Source organism: Diadema antillarum, unplaced genomic scaffold, assembly GCF_040938485.1.
Source record: "Diadema antillarum isolate AM-2024a unplaced genomic scaffold, OU_Dant_1.0 seq00001671_RagTag, whole genome shotgun sequence".
Classification (NCBI taxonomy): Eukaryota; Metazoa; Echinodermata; class Echinoidea; order Diadematoida; family Diadematidae; genus Diadema; species Diadema antillarum.
The window spans coordinates 259,150-286,475 of NW_027272368.1; the positions used below are offsets into that span (position 1 = coordinate 259,150).

Genomic DNA, 27,326 nt, shown 5'->3' on the forward strand with positions numbered 1-27,326 from the left:
CGCGACACACAAAGATTTTGCCGCATCGTCTCATGACTTTTTACATTGAAGTCCCCTGCATATTTTGAGACCAAATTTGCGATGTCCGGGTACACCGTTCTGCAGTTTGTAATATTTTGCATATAAATGCATGTCGATCTGAAAACAGCTCAAATTCATGATATCGTGTGCAAATCCAATGCAAATTGTGTTTTTTCGTTAGTTTGATATTAATTAGATTGTTTCAACCTTTGACCAGTGAAATTAATCAATTGTAATGCATAGATAAGCTTGAAAAAGTACCTGCAACAAATTTTGGCAAAAAAAAAACAATAGAAAACAAAAGGTAAAAAAACATTAAAATACATAAGAAATTAACAAAACAATAAAAAACAAAAGAAACTGATATCGATTTTGCTATTTTTTTGTGAGAAAATTGTTTGATGTGTCTTGAGGAACTCTTACACAAAAATTTAGCAACCCTTCAGTCTTTTTTATGGAGCTATAGGTGAAAATATGATTTTATGCGTAAATTTGCATAATTAATTTACTAAAAAAAAAAGCCAATATCTTTTTACTGTATGACCACGTAATCTTGTAGTTGACATCTGGCTCTATCATCAGGCAAAATTTTGCCAGACCAGGACCTGTCCATTGGAGTCTTATTCACTTATTTCATGGTTAGTAACGTTACAATACACACAGGCTGTGGTTAGTAACGTTACGTGGTTAGTAACGTTACACATTTTGACTGCTGTTATTTCTAACTTCTATAATGATTAGTAATACTTATTTTTATATTTCAGTTAGTCATTGGACACAGCAGGAAAAATTGAAATATTATCATTCATAGACACTTTATACTCTCTGGAGGTAAATAATTTCACTTTTTGGTTAGTAACGTTACATGACTGTCCGATGGTTGGGGAAATGCACACATGTTTGCATTTCGAAAACATGTAAGTTGATTTTACTTAATCTATCCATGAAAGCACTGCATTGCCTCTATGAATTCAATACTTGTGGCTAGAAAATGGCATTTAACTTGACTAGCTATCTTCTTTACCATTATGGAGATTTTGCTGATGAAATTCAATCTGAAAGATTACTTGTTCAAAATTGGTGAATTCAATACCTAAGACTATCAAGATACCCTGAAAAATAGTTTTTCCTGAATTATCAATGTGTTCTTTCTGAAGTCAAACACAAAAATCAAGGAAAAAACCAAATTGAAATTTTATGGTCATGTCCCTCTAACTGCGGAATTGCCCTGATGTATTCACACTATATATGGGTATTTAGCTCTTCTAACAACATGTATCCTGCATATTTCAGACAGCTGAAAGAATCTGAATGCTAGTAAGAATTAACTTTGGTTCAGAAAGAGAAAAAAAAAAGAGACAAGTATAACAAACAAACTTTTACTTTGTGTACTTGGTAGTAGGTAATAACTAAAACAAGAAATGCAACAACACAGCTTTGACTCTTTGTATACTATCCACAGTCTGTACTTTGTCCTAAAGAATAATAGGTCTCTATTTCATTGTCATTGTTATGTCATGAGATGAATATTAGCTCACAGCTACCCATCCTCTCTTTCCTACTTGACTGGAGAGAAAGATGCAGAGAAATCATATTTCAAAATAATTAAATACATAAAATTGTAACCACAACAAGCCAATATTGAACAATATTGAATAATGTAAATAAACAAACAATGCAGGCTTACTTAGAGTAAAAACCACATACACTCGAGTACTGTGAAATAATAGTAGAGATTCATGTTTATCATTACATACAAAGTATATTTTGTAGACAATTGGTGCTTATCACAAAATATTAACACATATTTTGTGACAGGCATTTTACCAGACACACAGGGTACATTTGTACATATATATTTCCATATAACAGACATTCCATATAACACGATCAGGTAACAAAGAAAACATTTAAGTATCTTTCTGTCATGACATATAAAGATAAACTTGGAGAAATTCAACATCCTGTATAGGAGTATGTACAGCATCATGCAACAATCTCCATTTCAATTCAACAAATTGTTCTATTATCCTGTCATAGCATACTCAAGTTGCTTTACTTGGATGCGTTGACAGCCGATTGACAGAGCGGTGAAAAGATTAAACACATTGCATCAAACATGGTTGTACAACCAACACTCTTACACCATACCAAGAATATTTTTTTGTCAAATTTCTACATTTTCTATACTTACACTCATCTTTCGTATGTTTCTTATCCACTTGCAATTAAAAAAGTAGGCATGTAAATTAAGAGTTATCATTATAGATAAAAACATCAAATATCTACATGATGGATGGATTTATTCTCTAAATGCCAATCAGAAAAGAAGATATTGGTATGATTAAACAAATTCAGATTAATTCTGTACAGAATAATGGCAGTATACCATTCAGGCTTGTGTTAACATGTACATGATCTCATTTGACTCTAACAAGAACTATGTGACCATCTCCCATTGGCAGTGGAAGTGGATGAGAAAGTTGATGATTGCCATGGCAACACAACCCATTCTGGTAACCTCCTATTAATTCACATTGTGCTCCACCTCAAATTTGGAGCCTCATCCCTTGTTTGTATTCTGGATTCCCTTAAGAGTCATCTTGGCATCGTCTCTGGTGCTCCTCAAACTCTCCTTGTCTGTCACGATTAAATTCCCGGAAGCAATGAATACATTGAAGCTTACGTGGGGATCTCTTTTGCTCCCTGGTTCGGGCAGTTGTCAGAGTTTGGTGTCTGCTAGTGGGGTTTGAATCCTGCAACACAGAAATGAGTGAATCAGAAATTTCCTGGTCTGATTTTCTTCTCTGCTTGGTGGTCTATCTTCATGCTATATTCCTACTGGAGTAAATTTCTAAGAGATTATACAGAACTATTTTGTTGCCAAGTACTTTTAGTACAGCTGAATGTAATAGTGTGGATTCTCCTGGCAAGCATGAGTTTAGCACTTGTTGTTTGCTCTTTGACAATGTCCTAGATACAATGGGTGAAGACCTTTATATGTCACATGTACAGATCATGTTTGTTTCCTTGAAGGGGAAAATCGACACACCACACAAGCTTCATTTTGACCAACATGTATAGGATTACATTGTTACCAAAGTGGAACATAAAAAAAAAAATTCTAACCTTGGGCCAAAGTATGTTCTGCATGTTACATAGGAATATCATAATACTCATGTAAAGCTGTATGTAATCACAAGATAAATATTAAAAAACAATAGCAGCACATAATATGTCATGCATGCAAGTAAGATTTAAGCAGAAAATCTTATACGGCAAAAAATATTATTTAATGTTTGCAACTTTCCTTAGGAAACAAAACAATTCTTCCCAATAAGAAACACAAACAATCCTCTCTATAACTTGAACTAACTACCTCTTTACTTTGTAGAATAAATTCATTTGTCTTCTGCATTTTGTTATGATTTTCTTAATTCAATTTTGCTACAATTATGATTACAATAGATACTGCACAGGCACAATCTAGAAAATACTAATCAAGTGTCTTTCAAAATTGCTATGAGAAGTTCTTGGGCCAAATGATTTGAAACGAAAATGCCCACAATGAGAAAGGTCTAAAAACTTATACGAACACATACATTCATTAAAGCAAAGTATGATTTTGGTGAAGCACATCTGTACTGGGAGTTACTGCTAAAAAGGTATTGATGTATCTGGTTGAGCAGAATGGCTTACATTTTCTGGGGACACCATATCACATTCATCTCTGCCAACAGCAACCTCTGAGGGCATACTGGCATGATCTGGACTCTCCTGCCATGGATTGACCTTTGACCCACAGTGCTGCATGGAAAAACTCTCAAAGGATGTGCCGTGTCTGAAGGGATACCTTGAGGATGGCAAGAAGGGATACCTTAAAGATGGCAAAAAAAGGAGGCCTCAACTGGATCCAACATGTATACATGTATCCTAGAATTACTTATTTCATATCACATTCATAAATGCTTGAAAATTTCTAAATTAAAGGAAGGGGCAACTTCTCACAGTTTAAACATGTGTGATAGTTATCATTTGAAGGATGAAACAAGGCTACAAGAAGAGATATCTCAATTTGCAGTAGGATTGCATGTTCGCTGATAGTCCTGCCTTTACATCATTTTACATTACCTCATATCATTTGCCTGATTTTACTCGCAAACTTTAAGAAGAAAGGTATGACTACTAACCCCTCAATCAAGTCAGGAGTTTGCTGTTGTGCAATGTATTGGCATAAGAATTACTGTCTGACAAAGACTAATAGGTAATTGCAGACAACTCACTGTTTTGAGGATGAAATGACACTGATTTTGATAAAATTTGAGGGGAAAAATGTTTTATGATTTTTCTGAAGACTTATTGAAGGCAGCATTTCATTGCCTAATCACAATAAAAAGTTCAATTTCGTGCAAAAAAGATGTCTATTTAGTATACAACAATCACGATTTAAAGAAAAAAAAACCTTCTTTTGAATTACTTAAAATGACACAATGAAATTTCATCATTTTAAGATTTTACAAGTTCATGATAGTTGGTTTTTTTTTTAAACAGGAGACTCACTTTCTAGAGATATGTGACTTCTTGAATTTTTGTAGCTCTTTATCTCATGTTCTATCTTGTACATTCTGTCATAGTGATTGGCATACTGGATACTGCAAAAGCTGTTATTTTTGCAAATAGATATTTGAGAAGGTAACAGACATTTACACAAAATTTTGTTTTTGCAATTTGACACTAAGGCTACTTAACTGTAAGCGCAAAAATGCCTATCTCTAAATCTAATGCAATCAAGATCAGGCGTCAATATTTTCGCACTTTGTTCAATTTGTGGCCCAACAGGGATTCTTGATTTCTGTGAAAATTAAGCCCACGCAAAAATAACAGCTTTTACAGTATGTAAAACAACTTTCTCACTACCCATTGTCTGCAAGAGAATTACTGTTTTGTATAATTGTAATATGGTTTCACACTGAAAACATATGAGACCGCAACATGAAGTTCACCTTACTCGGCAGAGAGTGAAAACTTACTTGCACAAAAATATCTTTTACAGTACTTTGCCAGTCTTGTATGCCATGTGCTACAGAAAAATTTATCAATCTTCTTTTACATGAACTGGTAGGGGATGCATTAATAAGATAAACGTAATGTGCAAACTGTGAGAAGAATTGTCAGTAACCCTATATAATTGAATATTATTGACATGTTCACTCAAGGATCATTCACAAAATCACTAACATAAAAAGTGACCCAAAAGACACATCACAACTCAAGACCACTTTTAACTCTTTACACTGTGCTGTCTTCATAGATTGACACTAATGTCTGGAAACCAAGAGTCAATGAATGAATCAAACCTGATCCCCTAATCCCTACTGTGTCACCATTACCTTTCTGTTGGACTGAGGCACACTGCTATACTTGCGTGGACTTGCTAACTTCATAACTCAATAAAGAATGTATGGAATACAGAATGCTGATGAAAAAGCTTGGCAAGTTAAGCTTGTTTCCTGGGCACATGAATGTCTATAGGCCACTGTAAGCTTGCCAGTGGGCAAGCACAGTTTTACAATCATTACAACCTTTATCTCTGATCTCAAGAAGACCTACATGAAAGTATGTAGAAACTTAAGAAACTGCAAACCTTTTCTGTTCCCTTCAGAACAAGTCATCCCTGGGTTGATGGAATCTCGTATCTCATGTAGCATGTACATTTGTATTCAACAAAACTCCTAACTTATTTTTGTTTATCAAAATTAATGATATTGAGTTTTGAAACATTACAATCATCAATAAAATTCAAAACAATGTTTATACAATATTTGACATCAATATTGATATAATTTTGTATAAATATCACAAAATAGTTTTTAGCTCTCCTCAAAATTCATAGTTTTTGAGATACGAGGTCTTGTCCCCTTGGGATGAGATGAACTTGTCACTTTCCTGTACGTGCAACTTGACACTTTTTTATGAAGTTAACCTGAACATGGAGTGGAATTTCTCTTCAAGGTGGGCTCAGATGACAAGGTTTTTAGACTGAACACAAATTATAAAATTACCAATCCCTCCAAAAACTACGGCAAGTTTCCAGCCATCTGGGATTGCCGCTGATTAGGCTTAGTCTGCACATGACTTTAACCCGTTGAGGATGGACTGATTTTGCTACAACATGCATTTTCCATAAACAGCTGCCCGAGTATACTTGAACTCGTCCTCAACGGGTTAAGACACAATGCTTTTAAACTTGTCCTACCTGGCCACAGCTTTCTGCTGCTGATGCTGGCTGAGAAAATTGCTCTGTGCCTGGAGTTCTACAGTTAGCCTGGTCTGCTTCTCTAACTCCTTCTTCAGTTTGTCTGTCTAAACTCAAAATAATCATCACATCAAAATGTTCGAATTACTCTTTACCCTTATTCTCAATCAGGAGGACTTGTAAGGGTCTATTTGATCTCTTGCACTGCATGCACCCCAAAATCACAGTTGACACAAGTGTTATAGTCTTCAGTCCAATACTGAAACATGTATCTGGTACACATTACACTGGTCGATGTTGATTTCTTGCCCACAGGGTATTCTACATCAAATATTTCTGGTTTGGGATAGGGATCAGTTGAAAAATTACTTAATGAATTATGTATGTCTGTATGCATGTGCATATGAATGTATGTAACTTGTATGCATGCAATACATATTATGTATGTGTGTATGTATTCATGCATGTATAATGCACATAAGGCTATGATGTTTATGTGCATATATATGCTGTATAGGAGGCAAATCTGTGTACTTGACAAGTTCCACCTCCGCTGCCTGAAACGAATCATGGGAATTTCCTGGCAGGACAGAGTCTCCAACACCGAGGTGTCTCGCAGAGCCAAAATGCCTGGGATCGAAGCCTTCATTATTCAGGTCCAGCTCCGGTGGGTAGGACATGTAGTCCGAATGGATGACACTCGCCTACCAAAGACGATCTTCTTCTCCGAGCTGGCTTCTGGAGTAAGACACCTTAGAAGGCCACTGAATCGATACAAAGGACAGCCAGAAAACTTCCCTTGATGCCTGTGGCATTTCAGCCCATGGGTGGCAATCGCTTGTGTCTGACTCCACCGCCTGGCATCCAGCTGTCCAATAGGGTGTTAGACTGTTTGAGGAAAAGCGCCTCAAGAGCCTGGACCGGAAGTGAAAAGCCCACAAAGAGTGGCTCCCTGACCCTACTTTTGCTGTTGCGTGCCCAACATGTGGCCGTCCGTATCTGCGTGTCCGCCTTTGGGCTCCGCTCCCACCTTCAGCGTCACTGCCATCATTGTTGAACCCGACAGACTTCCATTATTATGCACATAAGGCTATGATGTTTGACTGAATATACAGTATGCATAAACATTTTTTGTATGCCAGTATTTGTATGTACAGCTTGTATAATTTTCTATTCAATAAGATAAGGTCAAGAAATATCAGGGATATGATTTTGACATATGGTAGTAAATCACCCCTTTAAAAAAAAAGCAAATAAGAGGTACATGCTTCTCGTGAGTTGGGAAAATGGAACACTTACTTTTAGACATTTCATTTGTTTTGAACAGTACATTCTAACTGAAACATCTGTTGCTAAACAAGTTAATGCCATACCTGTAAGCTGAGAGACTGAAAATTCTTTTTCCACATGTCAGCTTCCCTGTTCAATACTTCACGTTGTTTCTTCATCTCGGCACATTGCTCTTGGAAATCTGCCTTGTGTATATCAGCCTGCAGGAAGCAGAGATATTTGTAGATATATTATCTGAATAGATAAATATCTCTATTAGTCTGTACAAATAGATTGCAACTTACAGGAGTTATCATCATCTTTTTTTCTTTTCTTTTTTGAGGAAGACAGGTTTGCTATATCACCATGTGTATGTAGTCCTTGCAAGGACTGTTGTTTAGTACTTGAGAAGGATTTAGAATGAGGAGAGTGGAGGAGGGAAGTGACATGGTAGAGCATATGGAAGGCAAATAGTAACAGTGGGAGGGCAGCAGTGAGCTGGAAGTTGAGGTTGCACCGGTAGAGATAGGAAAATAGGAAACAGGGACAGTTATAAAATGGACTCATGGTAGGCATTTCATGAATTCTGTCTCCACTAGAGTAACCTCAACTTCCAGCAAACCCCCAACCTTGGACAGTCACTACTGCCTTCTTTATGCTCTTCCTGTGTCACTTCCCTTCTCCGCTCTCCTCTTTGTTGGGTTTTCTTTCTCCACACAATTCTTTTCAAGGACTACATTCACATGGTGTTACAATAAACCTCTCTCCCTCATTGATATTTACATACCATAAAAACTTTCTAACGACATAAAAAGTTGTCTTTGTATATGATAGAGATATGACTGGGAGAGTACTTTAAGGTCCTGTTTACCTTTGGGAGCACTGATTTTAAAAGTGTTAAAGATTTCACATTTGATGCATATGTGTAGGTCAGTTGTATCACAAAACATCCTACCATATAACATTTTCACAATAAAGCCTAAAATATACAGAGATATCACTATTTTTCTCAATAAACCATAACTGTAGACAGTTTAGTCTGGAAACATTTTTATCGAAACTATTGTTCACAATTTGTATATTCATAATACTTAACATCGATTACATTGGTTCAAATTTTTACATTGGTTGTTTCCATCCCTAACTCACATTTTAGAACTATTTTGAAGCACTAATGCCGGATTTTTGCTTCATCTGCAAATGGTAAATCATGTCTTTAATCACACTTCATATCAACTGTTACAGCATTACTGACTATTACTTCTTTAATTCTTTGCCTGGAAAACAGGGGAAATCAATTTAATGTGTAGAACTACAGTGGTGCATAAACATCCTCCCTTCAAACAAATTTTAAATATATAGAAATGATAAGTCATAAAAGATGTAGTACTCAAGCACCAACTGGTACAGTCAATGCTGAAAAGGTTATTTTCTACCTGAAGGAGAGCTGCTTCAAGTTCTGCACTATTCTGCAACTGTTTCTCAGTCATTATCTTCAGTTTGGCCTCCGTAGCTGCACAGGTTGAACAAGGCTGTAGTTTCAGTTTCATGAGATTGTTCAATCGCTGCTGTAGCTCCTATTGTACGAGAGAAGGAAAATTGAATGCTTGTTACCAAACACTCCTACACTGGGTGTGATCACAAATCAGCAGAGTGTGACATATTTTGTACACCATAGTCTTGCTTAATTTGGGAAAGCATAAACCATTAGTAAACAACATTTGAAATATGTTCTTAATGACTGAATATCAACATCTAACTTAACAATTTCCTCTTCTTCCATCCAGTCAACACTGAAGCACTGAGGCATTACTGGCAGCAAAGGACCCACCCTCAATTTTGTACATTTGACTTAAAATTACTTTGAAATCAATCACTATCTCTTTCGAAAGGGCGAAAGGTTGCCTAATTTGCCAAAAAGAAATGATATGTAAACTGCCATCAGTGTAAATACTAAAACCAATAGGAACAATTTAGAAATAAATTTAGATCATAAATAGACTATCTACGAAGTCTAACTTATCACTGAACTCTTTCAAATGTTCTTATGGGGATGGCTTCCAATGAAGCTGCTCAAAGATGCTAATACTTCTGAAAAACATGAAGAGATTTCTTGATAAAATCTAACACTGACTGATATCATCAATACAAATGCCAACAAAACCCCAAACAAAATAAAGCTGACATACACACCAAATTTTATTCACAGACCAACAAAGAATAGACATCGAAGTCATAAATGTGAAGTACAACCAAAGTGTGGGGTCACACTCACCGATTTCTCTAGCAAAGCTGCATTTCGGTCTTTTGTCAATGTCTCATTGTCTTTAGACTGAACCTCCAGAAGTCGCTTCAACTTGCTGTTCTCCTTTGTCAGCTTCACAATCTCCACAGAAGGTAACACTGACTCAACCTGGTCATGGAAACACAAAAGTGCTATTTTTGATAACTGTGTGCGTAATTTACACTGGTGTAAAAAAAACACCAACTGCTTGTAGGAAATAAATTCCACAGGCCAATCCTACTTGCCCTAGAGAATATGAGAGAAGATAACATCAAACAGTTGATGATTTGCTGTTAAGACAACACTTGATGTGGGAATGTCAAATCACACATTTTAACTAATTTTCCTCAAGATGAATGATTGGATACAAATAAAAAAAAGGATATACAGTCAAACACTTTAATAATCTTGACTGGATTAACAGTTGGTTGATTGCTAAGGTTGAGTTTGGAACAAAAACACACACCAAAAAGCATCTTGAGCTCCTGAACTTACAGGGGATTTCTTGAAGCTGTCAGCAGACTTGAAGGTAGATCTCACACTGAGCTGCCGCTGGTGTTCCTCCTGTTGTGACCGTTCCAAAGCCCTAGCCAGCTCCTCACACCGGCTAGACAGAGCCTCAATCATCACATGCTTCATGTTGGTGGTCCGTTCTGCATCCTTCACCTACACAGCCATCATAAAGACTTCATCAACAATTATTATCATTTCCCCTATCTTCTCAGAAACATCTGAAAAATGCATTAAACCCACTTGCCAATGGCTACTAAAACTTACAGTTTGGAGAATGCTTAAATTAATGGACACTTTATACCTCTCTAAAGTATGGGGCTCTTGCCTAGATGCCCCAGAAAGGTAATATCCATAAAAGATTACAAGAAACAAGCAAACTGACAAATTGACAAACCTTTGGGCAAGTTGGAGCAATATCATTGTATTACCCTGTCTGTTTTTCTCCTGACATTTTTAGTTTATGTTAAGATGACAGCAAGAATAATAATAAAACAAAACATGCACATATACACACACACACACACACACACACACACACACACACACACAATTATAAAATGTGCTCATTACATTCTCATTTCAAAAGCAAAATAGAAAAAAAAAGCAAAATGTGAAATCACAAAGTTGCTGAAGTAAAACAATTAAAAATTTCAAAAGCAATCATTCACAGATTACATAAAACCTAGACAGCAACTAAAAAGGCCACGTCTAAAAATGAAGACATCTGTAATTCAACTTGTCCTCAGGTTTTAGCACTATTTGTGGCTCCATAGCTTACCAAAGTGTGACAATCAAAAATAAAAAATTTACATTCAAACCTCAAAACATCAAAAGATTACATACCAAATAATATCAAATGACACATTACTTTTATTTTCTTTTATGAAAGAGAAAAAAAAACCTACCTAACAAGCTGCTACATGTATGTCTTTTGTCTATACTCCAAAAAACAATTAATTTCAGTATTCACTATGTGCTTATATCCTATTTTAATACCGAAGTTCATCTCTGTGCACCATTAGATTACCTTGCGTTCCATACGCAAGATTCTTCGAGCAGTCTGCTCTTTTGGTCCTTCTGCTTCTTCTATTATTTTGAGCACCTTCTCAAGCTCCTTTTCCTTCTCTCCAATCTTTCTCTTCAGTTGCCTGATGACTTCCTTGAGATGTAAAGTGTCCTGCAATTTATCATTAAAAAAATCTGATATTGATAAGTTTCCTGTCACTTCCAATCCTTCCAGAATCTTACAAATCTATTGTAGATTGTGGATTTCAAAGAAAATACATGATGATCACTTTATCAAACACTCTGCAGATGGATTCACTATATGCAATCCTTTGTACCTTTGGGCAACTTAAATATGGAATCTTCATGTAGACATTTCATTTCATTCTACAATTTGTAAATACAATACAATACATGGAGAAAATATCATCCATGTTCCCAGCTATGATTTGCCAAGCTTTGTACTTCCCAAAGACTTTATCAGTCAATGCTCTAAAGCTTGGTCATGAATACTAAAAAAAACAAGACAAAACAAAAACAAAACAACTACAATGAAAAAAAACTGTCATGTAATGATAATGATAACCTCATCTTTTCCTACTGTTCCTCTGATATTGGTAGTTCACACCAATAATGTATCATGATACAAGAATTTTTAACAAGTCAGTAGAGAATACATGTACCCTCTTACTTTTTAAAAATTCTTGTATCATGAATGTAGGAGAGTTTGAGAATTGCATATATATGCCTAGGATATCTCTTATCTTATTCAATGTCTAAATTTTTATGTAAGAGAATCTGCACAAACACATGTACAGTACTTTGGTACATCATCTCAAATATTTTACAGCACAGTGGATTGCCACGTCACCTTTTGTACAAAGTGACAGGAATTTAAATCTTTGAATGTAATGATATACTACATCATGTAGATGATACAGGGAGACAGTGAAGTGACTGAATGATTTGACACAGTTACCTTGTATATAATGTCTTTGTGAGCATGTGTATGTGTGTACATAATATGTGACCCGCTTCAACTAAAGTCGGGGGAGGACAATTTTCTGAAAATAGCATGACATTATTTCCTTACTCTTCTACTTTAATTTCATATAGCATAATTCATAAAAGTGCTCGGTTGCGGAGATATCGATGATTTTATAGCGTAAAGGTGGTTGAGGAAATCAGAATTTCGAGAAAAACGGCATCAAAGTTTTCCTCCCGACGCTATCATGGTCAACAGGAGGCGAGACAGTTTTCACCGCTTGACAATAGAAGGTATGCTCCTAGCGACCTCCGCGATGTTCATTCAAGCTTAGCGCCAGCTGTCTACGCACGACCAATCAGTAATCAGGATGCCACATACTGACCAATAAGATCACTCCCTCGTTGCTATGGGCGGAGTCTAGCTGCAGTGCTAAATCCAAATCTTCTTACAGTACGTTTCTGTTACAGGTTGTACGTTGAAAGTCGGAAAATCATGGCCTAGAAAAACGCTGATTTCTTGCCTTTCCTTTTATCACCTAGCTTCGAAATTTTGGCAGACGATTGACAAAACATTAGAGTACAGAATTATGCCAAAAACAGAAATCCGATTGTTTTGACAGATTTTGATGATGTGACTTCAAACTTGATTTTCTCGGCTCAGCCATCAGCAACTTTAGGATCATTTTGTTGTAGCGGGTAACATATGAATGCATAATACATTGCAGTACAGTGTATGCTTCTGGTGCACAAAGCAATATCATTTCAGTAATTTTTTGTAAGCATAAAAAAGCAGAAAAGGGTAATCTAGACAAACACTGACCGTAATGTCTTTGATATTTCCACCTTGCTTCTCTATTAGTTGTTGGACTGTCTTTTTGAGGTGTAGATTTTCCTGGACAATGATTTCATGCATTTCTCTCGACACTCCAATCACACTTCCTGCTCCCATGACATAGCTTGCTCTATCTTCCCTTGAAGTCTGGAAAACAAAACAATGAATATCATCACCAATGAATCATGAACTTGAAAACATCATCAACAATGATAAGAGCCTTAAAGATAAATCATAAAGTTTGGCACTCTGGAGGGAGTTGAAATTCTGTGTGATGACACAATAATAGGTTGAAATATAAAGCATCACATTTCCTCACATGTTTAGTATTCAAATGCACATACTGTGACATCAATTTGATCACTTGAATTTTGCTGGACTAAAAAGTTACACCAAAATTAGAATAGTATTAGAAGTGAACTTAGATGAAAGAAAGCAAAGTCATGCTTAAGGAAATTGAAATTAAGGACATTGTTATTGATAGTCACTTGGTATGTGAATCTGAGTTTCAGAATTTTTGAATTTCTGAATTTGTATGATAATGTTTAATAAGCTGCTACAGAAGTAATCAAGTGCGTGTATGCAAGAATGCAACCATAGATTGAACAAATTTAGGACACTCTGAAGGCATAGGCAAAGAGGATAACATGCCTTGCCCAAGAGCACAAATGCTGCTGCCATGGGACTCAGACAAGGGACCCACACCAAGGACCCATACCAGGGACCCACAGTACGACAATACACCAAAGGTGGACTGTACTGAAGAAGAAGAAGAAGAAGAAGAAGAAGAAGAAGAAGAAGAAGAAGAAGAAGAAGAAGAAGAAAAAAAAAAAAAAAGAAGAAGAAGGAGGAGGGACCCAGACCAAGGACCTCATGATTGAGAGCCCTTGGTCTTATCTACTGGCCTACAACAATTCCTCACATAAACATGCTACATACTCCTTCATTTTTAACTTGCTCCTCTTTGTGTGTTGTAGACATTGATCCTTCTGAGTTGGATCCCTCGGCTTTGCATTTAGACTGTGCCAAACTATCATTACTGCTGTCACTCTCAACCTTCTCGGCATGTCTTCTTCCTTCATAGGTCTCCAAGTTTTTCTGGTTTTGTTCCAGCTTTTCACTCAGCATCTGTATCTCCATTTCTTTTGTTTTCATCTGTAGTCTACTTCTTGTTACAAACGCTTCATTCCTCCACACCTCAAGCTGCAAGCTCTCTGACCGATCCTTTTCTCTTTCTAGATTATCTCGTGCCTCGGCCAGAGCATTGTTCAGGTGGTCAAGTCCTTTCAATCGTTCCAGCATGGCATTGCGATCTGACACAGCCACATAGGCCATTACAGCATAGGCATTGATATTCTTCCTCAGTTCACTGATTTCTGTCAGTGCTCTTTTCTCTCCATCTTCAACTTTGCCGACAGAATCCAACTGCCACGTTTCTGGCTCTGCTGCCATTCTGGTTCCAGTCTGTACCCTTATCCTTCTCTCCACAAATCTGTTAACAGAAAGTGAATGAATACGCTGCACTATCAGATTTTACAAGATATATGATTTTTTGATGTTCAAAGTCAGAAGATCAGTAAATCAATCTTGATATTACTGGTATGCCTGAAATTGTATGTTTTGATTACGTGGTACATAACACAGGGCTCCACACTAACGTTTATTTTTGGTGGCCCAAAGGCAAACATCCGACCTTTTTTGGTGGCCCAATCAGGCCACCAAATGCTTCATTTCTGAAACTTTGGTGGCCCGACGGGTGTTTTGGTGGTCCCGGGCCACCGGGCCACCGTTAGTGTCGAGCCCTGCATAACATATGCATACAAGGGAGAACATATCACTGTTTGCTGGGTTGCAATACTTTCATACAAAGAGCTTCTTACCCCATTGGGGATGATTTGATTTTGCTACAACACGCATTTTCCATAGATGCTTGCCCGAGTATACTTGGGACTCATCCTCAATGGGTTAATTTTGGAGCATTAATAGTCAGCAGAAGGGGTCGACCTCTACACAGCACATGCACACCATATCAAGCAATTAAAGCCTGCATCACAGTGTACAATCCGACTGCACTACGACCAAAAGAAAAAAGATAACACTACATACAATGCAGGTTACGTAGGTACTGCATGCACTTAATCTTGTACTTGCTAAACTGTACACATAGGCAGCAACTGAGCAGTAACATGGTGGCAATGGCAGACCCTTTGAATTATAGAACACTCCTAAAAAAAAAATACTTGTCATAATTTAATGATAATATTAACAATAGAACTCTGTCTCTAGACTCTATTCTTCTTTGAAATAGATTTACAGGTTTATATCTACTGTTCTAATTTAGATTATTAAAAAAACAAAAGCTGTGGTCCAGGTGGGTATGATATCCACAAATCATTGCAAAATAGTTGGGTTGTAGAAAAGTGTGCTAAATACAGCAGATCATCATTTGTGATTCCCCCAATGTTAAAGGTTAAAAAGCTGTTAAAATACTGGCCACTCATACTCAGTGAGTAGATTCCTTAAAAATAATATGTTCGGCAGGACTGCAGACAGTCTTAGTCTAGAAAACCCTTTGAACTGATATTATCACACAACAAACTTACTGTCACTCCACATGCATGAAAGCCAAGGTATGGGACCGTGAAAGTTGTTGAATGTTGTTACCTGCAGGCTGGCTAACAAATTGCGCTCGACGAGTACCACGCCACGGTACAAAACAAAAACAAAGCAAAAACAAAAACAAAATACAAGAAACACGAAGGAAATAAAACAGCAACAGGCCACACCTTTCTGTCTAGCAAATCTAAAACACCGTTAGAAGTGAGTATCTCCTCTAAATTTCAGAGTTTGTTGGTTAGGCGTGCAGGGCTATGGTGTAGTATAGGAAGCGAACAAGGAACTGACTGCTGCGCAATACAGTTCGATTTTGCGTTGCTTGCACAAGGCAGACAGTGGGAATTCCCTAAATAGATTAGTCTACAAATATGGACCCCTAGTCTCTTTGCCACTTTATGACACGTCCTGGAATGAGTCCAAGTCAAGAATTAGGAAATGAAGAATAATTTTTTAAGGACTAAGAAACTATTTTTTGTCTTTTAAAGCTCAAGATGATATTTCTTCATGGTGAAAATGATATTTTTAGAGAACACACAAACAACATTGTCTGAAATTATGTTGTACCTACTGAAACGATATAGACTAAGAGGGGCAACATTTCCAAACGACATCCTCCTGAACGTCCTTGCTCAGACCAGGCGTCCACTAGGGCGCGGACAAGACGCGGACAAGACCCGGAATGCAAAATTTGGTATTCCGCACTCCTTCGGCAACCTGTCCGCACGTTCCTGAACGTGTCCGCTCGCTGTCCTAGACATGTCCGGGCGTTTCCGCACCTTCGGGAGAGAGAAAAATTTCCGCGTCCAAGTTTTGATCGAGACCAAAATTTGGACGCGGAAATGAACTTCCTGACACCTTCGGCGACTTGTCCTGACGATGTCCTGAGGATGTCCCGCTTGTCCGGAACCCTTCCGTTCCTTCCGCACACGCTCCGGAAAGAATCCCGCGGTGTGGGGAAGCTTCGCGAATGAAAGCGGAAGACACCAGGAATGTTTTAGGACAGCGCGGAACCGATGCGGATCTACATATGCAAGTGTCCGGAACCGATGCGGAAATTTTGTGATCCAGACACGAAAATGTTGACGCTTTCCGCGAGCGTCATGCCAATGAAACGCAAAATGAGTAAGAAGGGAGGCGAGGCCCCGTGCAAATATCCCCATTACAGGCACACCTTTCGTCTAGTGATGAGGAATAGGTAAATCTAAGGAATTTCCGGTCCCAGAAGGCAAAGAAGAAGGTAGTAGAGGCTGTGCAAAAAGCAACTAGAAAGAAGTGAAATCAGCCTCCTAACTTCAGAGTAAGTTTATGTTGATTTGATCTTTTCAGAAATTATTTTTCATCTGAGTGACTTTCCTGGTTCCAATTACTTACTATAGTACATTTTCCTTTATGTTGTTTTCGTACCTTATTTGCAAACAAACTAGGTTGTCCTATGTGACAGCCCAGCTGAAAAATCACAAAAGTAGGTGGAAGTACACTCAGAAAAAAAGCATAGAATTTTAGGCTAAATGTTAATGTATTATATAAACGAGAACAAGTTGCTATTCATACGTAAATGCTTTCTAATGATACAACATATTAGAAAAAAAGACAAATTCATCACACCAAAAGCATGCATTCAATTGCAAAGATATACCTGTGGTCTCATTACAATGTAATATCTTTGAAGCCCAAAATAACAATGAAAGCTAAAGATAATGGAGGAAAATGAAGAATTTCCTGTCAATTCAAAATTGAAGTGAAATGAAAGAAAAAGCAATAAATTATGAACTCGAAAAAGTGTTAAATTTCTGTCTTTGTTTTGTTTTTGTTTTTTTGCTGAGTGTATATTTAAGTACACATTAAGCATCACAAATCATTTCAGAAATACTTACCTGAATGATTTTCGTAGTTGTTATTACCTAATTATTTGATCTTCTCTTTTTGTTTTAGTTGCAAATAAACTCGATTGTCCAATTTGACAGCCCAACTGAACCCCCCCCCCAAAAAAAAAGTAAATTAAAGTAGGTTAAAAATATTTCCCCATTTTTACACTTCATTGACAATAGGCTAGTAAGCTCTAAGCATGAAAAAAAAAAATCTTCTCGGACTTGAACCACTGCAAAATGTTCAAAAGTGATCAAAATAAGAGAGAGTTAGAGATGTACAAGGGTAAAAATGAGAGAAAGAAAAACAAATTTAACTAGACTTAGAATTTGTCAACACTGACAAATTAGGTGATCCGATCTGTTTGGAAATCAATGATCTGAGTCCTGATCCAAATAGGCATGACCATACAGGTTTCATCGGTGTTGAGGGGACATTGGCCGTGTGACGTTTGGATTCTCATTTAGAAAAGGGAGTCAGGTCTGCCATCTGTGGTACCGAATTTCGTATACAGTAATGAAGATACATAATGAAGTATATAATATGACCTTTGACTCCACTCTGCACACCCAAGATGACATCTGAGCAAAAAGTGGTTATTTTGTGAAATGATTCTTGTAACATGGTCTTTGCTTGTGCAAAATGTGGAAAAGATAGGACATGTATTCACCAAGATACCGGATGAAACATTTTTCGCCTTTGACCCTAATTTACATAACCAAGATGGTGTCCGATAAAGTAGTTGTTATTTTATGAAATAATGTACGTGATGTGAACTAAACATGTGCAAAATGTGGGCGTGATAAGGGCTGTTTTTCGTGAGTTATTGCAAAGAAAGTTGCAGAAAGAAAGAAATATCTCAATACATCGAAGATCAGCTTTTAGATAATTTCAACGACTGTGCTTTGTGGTCTATAATTGACAAGTGCGAGAGAAAGCTAAAACAGAATGAAGTATATTTGACCTTTGACCTCACTTTGCACACCCAAGATGGCGTCTAAGCAAAAAGTGATTATTTTATGAAATGATTCTTGTAACATGGTCTTCGCGTGTGCAAAATATGAGAAAGATAGGACATGTATTCACCAAGATACAGGATGAAACATTTATGACCTTTGACCCTAATTTACATACCCAAGATGGTGTCCGATCAAGTAGTTGTTATTTTATGAAATAATGTACTTGACATGTACTAAACATGTGCAAAATATGGGATTGATAGCCATTGTTGTTGTTCATCTATTGCACAGAAAGTAGTAGAAAGACAGAAAAATAAAGAAAAAATTATGTTATTTTATAGAAATTTGAAGGAGAAGCATAAAAAAATCAGAAAAAGATAAAGTAAGGAAAGGGAGATTAAGATTAACTAAAGAAAAAGAAGAAAAAAAGTGTTTAAAAAATTTAAAAAAAAAATATTGGCAGGGGTGAGGCTCGAACCAGGGACCTTAGGATTACGAGTCGGATGCGCTACGCAATGACCTATTTCATTCTCCATAGGCCCTGTGTATTAAGCAAAATGACGCTGCATCGAAGCCTCGTGCCATTTTCAACCAAGTTTTTCGACGTGATGCCGACGTCGTATGAAAAAATGAAGGGCACACTTACGATAGCCCAAAGTCTCAGCTACAACATACTAAAATCTGGGAGAAATTCACCGAAGCATAAGTGAGCTAGTGCTCGAAAAAGAGAGTCATGTCAATTTTCACTGCCAGAAAAACTGCTCTCCCATAGAGATAACACGTAAACTGGTCAAATTTGACAATATTACTTTCAATCCAATTTTACGAAGTGATGCCGTCATCCAATCAAAATGTTGTAAGGATATGAATGAAAGATCATTCAATAAGCTACAACATACTGAAATCTGGGTGTAAATTGGCAAAGGATAAGTGAGATACGCTCGAGTGAACTTGAAATTTGATGATGTTATTTTGAAAATTTACTTTTTTTACTTTATTAAGAAATTTGATATCTTTTAATCATTTTGCCAGCATTGCCAACCCATGAAATAACATGTCCAACTCATCAGCTTTCAGAATATGTAAAGAAAATGGGGGGTTACCGTCCATCCTGACGAGTAAAATCGGATTTAAAATTGGCGTTTTTTTGGCATCGTTGCACTGTATATCGCCATTGACGCGCGCGCGGAATTTCAACTTTGACGGGCCCGTATGACGTCATATTGAGTCGGATTGACTTGAAACTTGGTAGAAATATTCCTTGACATTTCCGACATCCGATTCTTGTGAAAAAATTGAAAATTTCTATTTCATATTAGCTGTGCGTGCAAATATGTGCGCGCGCGTACGCGTCCGTCCATTTTTTTCAATTTTTCAAAAAATGCTTCAAATGGTCTGAAACGTGTGCAAAAAAAATTTGAGCTCGATTCGAGCATACAAATATTTCAACGCGCGCGTACGCGCGCTTTTTGAAATAAAAATGAATTTTGAAAATATGAGTAAAATCCGCTTGACTTGAAATATATGTGACGTAAATTTCATTGAAATATTCCATTTCATTAATGAGATATGCATGAAAATGTGTTTTCATATAATGACGTCATAGTGACGTCACGGTCGACTGATCACTATGATTTTACTTGCGCTGTCGTCTTTGCGACATGATACATATATGGTATAAGTTTGACATTGGTAGGCAATGCACTTTCTGAGCTAACCTCTGCACAACTTTTGTCCAGAAATAAAGAAAGAAAGAAAGAAAGAAAGAACTAGAGATTGTAATTTGTCATCACTGACAAATTAAGGTGATCCGATTTTTTTTATCAATGATTCGAGTCCTGATACTGCAAAGTCTCAGCTACAACATATCAAAATCTGAGAGAAATTCACCGAAGCATAAGTAAGATAGTGCTCGATAAAGAGAGTCATGTCAATTTTCACATCTAAAAAATTCCCTCCCATAGAGATAACACGTCATAGCGAACATAGAAAAAGAAGTACATATGACCTTTGACCCCACTTTGCACAGACAAGATGGCATCTGAGCAAAAAGTGGTTATTTTATGAAATGATCCCTGTAACATGGATTTTACGTGTGCAAAATATGGGAAAGATAGGTCATGTATTCACCAAGATACAGGATGAAACATTTATGACCTTTGACCCTAATTTACATACCCAAGATGGCGTCTGATCAAGTAGTTGTTATTTTATGAAATAATGTTCGTGACATGAACTAAACATGTGCAAAATATGGTGGTGATAGGGTATGTTTTTCTTGAGTTATTGCACATAAAGTTGCAAAAAGAAAGGAATATCTCAATACATCGAAGATAAACTTTAATTTCAACCAAGTTTTTTCACGTGATCCCGACAACGTATGAAAAAACAAAGGGCACACTCACGATAGCCCTACGTCTCAGCTACAACATATTAAAACCTTAGAGAAATTCACTAAAGCATAAGTGAGCTAGTGCTCGATAAAGATAGTCATGTCAATTTTCATTTCCATAAAAATTGCACTCCCATAGAGATTACACGTAAACTGGTCAAATTTGACAAGGTTACCTTCAATCCATTTTTTCGAGGTGATGTCGTCATCTAATGAAAATTGTGTATTTAATTTATGAAAGAGCATTTCATAAGCTACAACATATTGAAATTTGGGTGAAAATTGGCAAAGGATAAGTGAGATACGCTCGAGTAAACTTGAAATTTGATGACGTCATTTTGAAAATTTACTTTTTTTACTTTATTAAGAAATTTGATATCTTTTAATCATTTTTTCAGCATCGCCAACCCATGAAATGACATATACAACTCATCAGCTTTCAGAATATGTAAAGGAAATGGGGGGTCACCGTCCATCCTGACGAGTAAAATCGGATTTAAGATTTGCGGTTTTTTGGCATAGTTGCACTGTCTATCGCCATTGACGCGCGCGCGGAATTTCAACTTTGACGGGCCCGTATGACGTCATATTGAGTCGGATTGACTTGAAACTTGGTAGAAATATTCCTTCACATTTCAGACATCTGATCACAGTGAAAAAAATGGGAAATTTCGATTGCATATGAGCTGTGCGTGCGTATATGCGCGCGCGCGTACGCGTCCGTCCGATTTTTTCATTTTTTCAAAAAATGCTCTAAATGGTCTGAAACGTGTGCAAAAAAATTTTGGGCTTGATTGGAGCATACAAATATTTCAACGCGCGCGTACGCGCACGTTTTAAGAGAAAATATAAATTTTGACAATATGAATAGAATTCGCTTGACTTGAAATATATGTGACGTAAATTTCATTTAAAAATTCCATCCCATTAATGAGATATGATTGAGAATGTGTTTTCATATAATGACGTCATAGTGACGTCACGGTCAACTGATCACAATGATTTTACTTGATCTGTCGTCTTTGGGACACGATACATACATGGTATAAGTTTGAACTTGATAGGCATAGCACTTTCTGAGCTAACCTCTGCACAACTTTTGAGGAGAAATAAAGAAAGAAACAAAGAAAGAAGAACTAGAGATTGTAATTTGTCATCACTGACAAATTAAGGTGATCCGATCTTTTTTTTAATCAATGATTCGAGTCCTGATACTGCAAAGTCTCAGCTACAACATATTAAAATCTGAGAGAAATTCACCGAAGCATAAGTAAGATAGTGCTCGATAAAGAGAGTCATGTCAATTTTCACATTTAAAAAATTCCCTCCCATAGAGATAACACGTCATAGCAAAGATAGAAAAAGAAGTACATATGACCTTTGACCCCACTTTGCACAGACAAGATGGCATCTGAGCAAAAAGTGGTTATTTTATGAAATGATCCCTGTAACATGGTCTTTACGTGTGCAAAATATGGGAAAGATAGGACATGTATTCACCAAGATACAGGATGAAACATCTATGACCTTTGACCCTAATTTACATACCCAAGATGGCGTCTGATCAAGTAGTTGTAATTTTATGAAATAATTTTCGTGACATGAACTAAACATGTGCAAAATATGAAGGTGATAGGGGCTGTTTTTCTTGAGTTATTGCAAAGAAAGTTGCAAAAAGAAAGAAACATTTCAATACATCGAAGATAAACTTTAATTTCAACCAAGTTTTTTCACGTGATCCCGACAACGTATGAAAAAACGAAGGGCACACTCACGATAGCCCTACATCTAAGCTACAACATATTAAAATCTTAGAGAAATTCACCGAAGCATAAGTGAGCTAGTGCTCGATAAAGATAGTCATGTCAATTTTCATTTCCATAAAAATTGCACTCCCATAGAGATTACACGTAAACTGGTCAAATTTGACAAGGTTACCTTCAATCCATTTTTTCGAGGTGATGTCGTCATCAAATCAAAATTGTTTAAATATATTAATGAAAGAGCATTTCATAAGCTACAACATATTGAAATCTGGGTGAAAATTGGCAAAGGATTAGTGAGATACGCTCGAGTAAACTTGAAATTTGATGACGTCATTTTGAAAATTTACTTTTTTTATTTTATTAAGAAATTTGATATCTTTTAATCATTTTATCAGCACAGCCAGCCCATGAAATGACATGTACAACTCATCACCTTTCAGAATATGTAAAGAAAATAGGGGGTCACCGTCCATCCTGACGAGTAAAATCCGATTTAAAATTGGCGGTTTTTTGGCATAGTTGCACTGTGTATCCCCATTGACGCACGCGCGGAATTTTGAATTTGACGGGCCCGTATGACGTCATATTGAGTCGGATCGACTTGAAACTTGGTAGAAATATTCCTTGAAATTTCGGACATCCGATCCGTGTGAAAAAATTGAAAATTTCTATTTCATATTAGCTGTGCGTGCGTATATGTGCGCGCGCGTACGCGTCCGTCCAATTTTTTCAATTTTTCAAAAAATGCTCCAAATGGTCTGAAACGTGTGCAAAAAAAATTTGAGCTGGATTTGAGCATACAAATATTTCAACGCGCGCGTACGCGCGCGTTTTGAGATAAAAATGAATTTTGAGAATATGAGTAGAATGCACTTGACTTGAAATATATGTGACGTAAATTTCATTGAAATATTCCATTCCATTAATGAGATATGCATGAAAATGTGTTTTCATATAATGACGTCATAGTGACGTCACGGTCGACTGATCACTATGATTTTACTTGCGCTGTCGTCTTTGCGACATGATACATATATGGTATAAGTCTGACATTGAGAGGCAATGCACTTTCTGAGCTAACCTCTGCACAACTTTTGAGGAGAAATAAAGAAGAAGAAGAAGAAAAACAAAGAATCCGTACAGATACAGAAGGTGATCCGAGAGGATACTCGGATCACCTAAAGAAAGAAAGAAAGAAAGAATCCGTACAGATACAATAGGTGATCCGAGAGGATTCTCGGATCACCTAATGATTAGGATCATTTTGGCATGCTCTGCAGAAGTATCAGACAAAACATGTATATTGATGGATAAAGCACAGGTCTAAAAGGAATAAAGAATATATATATGTATGCATATATATATATATATATATATATATATACATGTATATATATATATATATTTATATACATTTACATTTTATGTATGTTATATATGTATATATATATATATATATATATATATATATATATACATGGTTCAAAAAGTTTGCGAATATCATCCATGTGACTGTAGGCAGAGAAAAGATTGTTCTCCCAGATGAGACAAATTAAAACTAGAGATTGTAATTTGTCATCACTGACAAATTAAGGTGATCCGATTTTTTTTTTTTATCAATGATTCGAGTCCTGATCGCAATAGGCATGACCATACAAGTTTCATCTGTGTTTAGAGACATTGGCCGTGTGATGTTTGCATTCTCATTTAGAAAAGGGAGTCATATCTGCTATCTTTGGTACCAAATTCTGTATACACTGAATAACGAAGATACAGCAATGAATACATATGACCTTTGACCCACCTTTGCACCCCCAAGATTGCATCTGATGAAATAGTGGTTATTTTGTGAAATGATTCTCGCGACATCGTCTATACGTGTGAAAAATATGGGAAAGATAGGACAGGTATTCACTAAGATACAAGATGAAACATTTATGACCTTTGACCCTAATTTACATACCCAAGATGTTGTCTGATCTAGTAGTTGTTATTTTATGAAATAATGTACGAGACATGAACTAAACATGTGCAAAATATGGGGGTGATAGGGCGTGTTTTTCTTGAGTTATTGCAAAGAGAGTTGCAGAAAGAAAGAAATATCTCAATACATAGAAGATAAGCTTTAATTTCAACCAATTTTTTATCGTAATCCCGACATCGTATGAAAAAACAAAGGAAACAAAACGATAGCGCAAAGTCTCAGCTACAACATATTAAAATCTGGGAGAAATTCACGGAAGGGTAAGTGAGCTAGTGCTCGATAAAGACAATCATGTCAATTTTCACATTAAAGAAAATTCCCTTCCATAGAGATAACACTTCATAACGAAGATACAAAAAGAAGTACATATGACCTTTGACCTCAATTTGCAACGACAAGATGGCATCTGAGTAAAAAGTGGTTATTTTATGAAATGATCCTTGTAACATGGTCTTTACGTGTGCAAAATATGGGAAAGATAGGACATGTATTCACTAAGATACAGGGTGAAACACTTATGACCTTTGACCCTACTTTACATACCCAATATGGTGTCCGATCAAGTAGTTGTTATTTTATGAAATAATTCACGTGACATGAACTAAACATGTGCAAAATATAGAAGTGATAGAGGCCGTTTTTCTTGAGTTATTGCAAAGAAAGTTGCAGAAAGAAAGAAATATCTCAATACATCGAAGATAAGCCTGAATTTCAACCCAATTTTTTGACGTGATTCTGACATCGTATGAAACAACAAAGGGCACACTTACGGTAGGGTAAAGTCTCAGCTACAACATATTAAAATGTGGGAGAAATTTACCGAAGCTTAAGTGAGCTAGTGCTCGATAAAGATAGTCATGTCAATTTTCATTTCCAGAAAAACTGCACTCCCATAGAGATAACACGTAAACTGGTCAAATTTGACAAGATTACTTTTAATCCATTTTTACGAGGTGATACCGTTATCCAATCAAAATATTGTTATTTTATGTTTGAAAGAACATTAAATAAGCTACATCATACTGAAATCTGGGTGAAAATTGACAAAGGACTAGTGAGATACGCTCGAATGAACTTGAAATTTGATGACGTCATTTTGAAAATTTACTTTTTTTACTTTATTAAGAAATTTGATATCTTTTAATCATTTTGTCAGCATTGCCACCCCATGAAATGACATGTACAACTCATCAGCTTTCAAAATATGTACAGAAAATGGAGGGTCACCGTCCATCCTGACGAGTAAAATCGGATTTAAAATTGGCAGTTTTTTGGCATAGTTGTACTGTATATCGCCATTGACGCGCGCGCGGAATTTCAACTTTGACGGGCCCGTATGACGTCATATTGAGTCGGATTGACTTGAAACTTGGTAGAAATATTCCTTGACATTTCAGGCAGCCGATAAGTGTGAAAAAACGGGAAATTTCTATTGCATATTAGCTGTGCTTGCGTATATGCGCGCACGCGTACGCGTCCGTCCGATTTTTTCAATTTTTCAAAAAATGCTCCAAATGGTCTGAAACGTGTCCAAAAAAATTTTGAGCTCGATTGGAGCATACAAATATTTTAACGCGCGCGTACGCGCATGTTTGAAGAGTACAGATGAATTTTGAGAACATGAGTAGAATCAACTTGATTCGAACTATATGTGAGGTAAATTTCATAGAAAAATTCCATTCCATTAATGAGATATGAATGAGAATGTGTTTTCATATAATGACGTCATAGTGACGTCACTTTCGACTGATCACTATGATTTTATTAGATCTGTCGTCTTTGGGACATGATACATATATGGTATAATTTTGACATTGATAGGATAAGGACTTTCTGAGCTAACCTCTACACAACATTTGAGGAGAAAGAACTTTTTTGTGACAACGGGAAGTTTAACACTAGAGATTGTAATTTGTCATCACTGACAAATTAAGGTGATCCGATTTTTTTTTATCAATGATTCGAGTCCTGATCGCAATAGGCATGACCATACAAGTTTCATCTCTGTTTAGAGACATTGTCCGTGTGATGTTTGCATTCTCATTTAGAAAAGGGAGTCATATCTGCCATCTTTGGTACCAAATTCTGTATACACTGAATAACGAAGATACAGCAATGAATACATATGACCTTTGACCCACCTTTGCACTCCCAAGATTGCATCTGATGAAATAGTGGTTATTTTGTGAAATGATTCTCGCGACATCGTCGATACGTGTGAAAAATATGGGAAAGATAGGACAGGTATTCACTAAGATACAAGATGAAACATTTATGACCTTTGACCCTAATTTACATACCCAAGATGTTGTCCGATCTAGTAGTTGTTATTTTATGAAATAATGTACGAGACATGAACTAAACATGTGCAAAATATGGGGGTGATAGGGCGTGTTTTTCTTGAGTTATTGCAAAGAAAGTTGCAGAAAGAAAGAAATATCTCAATACATAGAAGATAAGCTTTAATTTCAACCAATTTTTTATCGTCATCCCGACATCGTATGAAAAAACAAAGGAAATAAAACGATAGCGCAAAGTCTCAGCTACAACATATTAAAATCTGGGAGAAATTCACC

The 27,326-nt window shown here is 36.5% G+C and overlaps 1 protein-coding gene across 3 annotated transcripts; it reads right to left on the minus strand.

Annotated features, from left to right (window-relative positions):
* Positions 1-2,525: 2,525 nt before the first annotated feature.
* LOC139711583 (uncharacterized) lies at positions 2,526-15,992 on the minus strand. 3 transcript variants are annotated; one of them, XM_071623464.1, is made up of 11 exons: positions 15,954-15,992; positions 14,107-14,659; positions 13,156-13,314; positions 11,371-11,520; positions 10,326-10,496; positions 9,822-9,959; positions 8,983-9,123; positions 7,651-7,767; positions 6,278-6,384; positions 3,721-3,874; positions 2,526-2,777 (listed from the first exon to the last, which is right to left on the minus strand). In XM_071623464.1, exons 2-11 carry the CDS (start codon positions 14,617-14,619, stop codon positions 2,613-2,615), a joined length of 1,815 nt encoding a protein of 604 aa, XP_071479565.1. In that variant the 5' UTR covers positions 14,620-14,659; positions 15,954-15,992; the 3' UTR covers positions 2,526-2,612. The 3 variants fall into 3 exon arrangements, with proteins under 3 accessions (XP_071479565.1, XP_071479564.1, XP_071479562.1); XM_071623463.1 differs by lacking the exon at positions 15,954-15,992 and adding an exon at positions 15,771-15,820; XM_071623461.1 differs by lacking the exon at positions 15,954-15,992 and having other exon boundaries at positions 14,107-14,724.
* Positions 15,993-27,326: the final 11,334 nt, after the last annotated feature.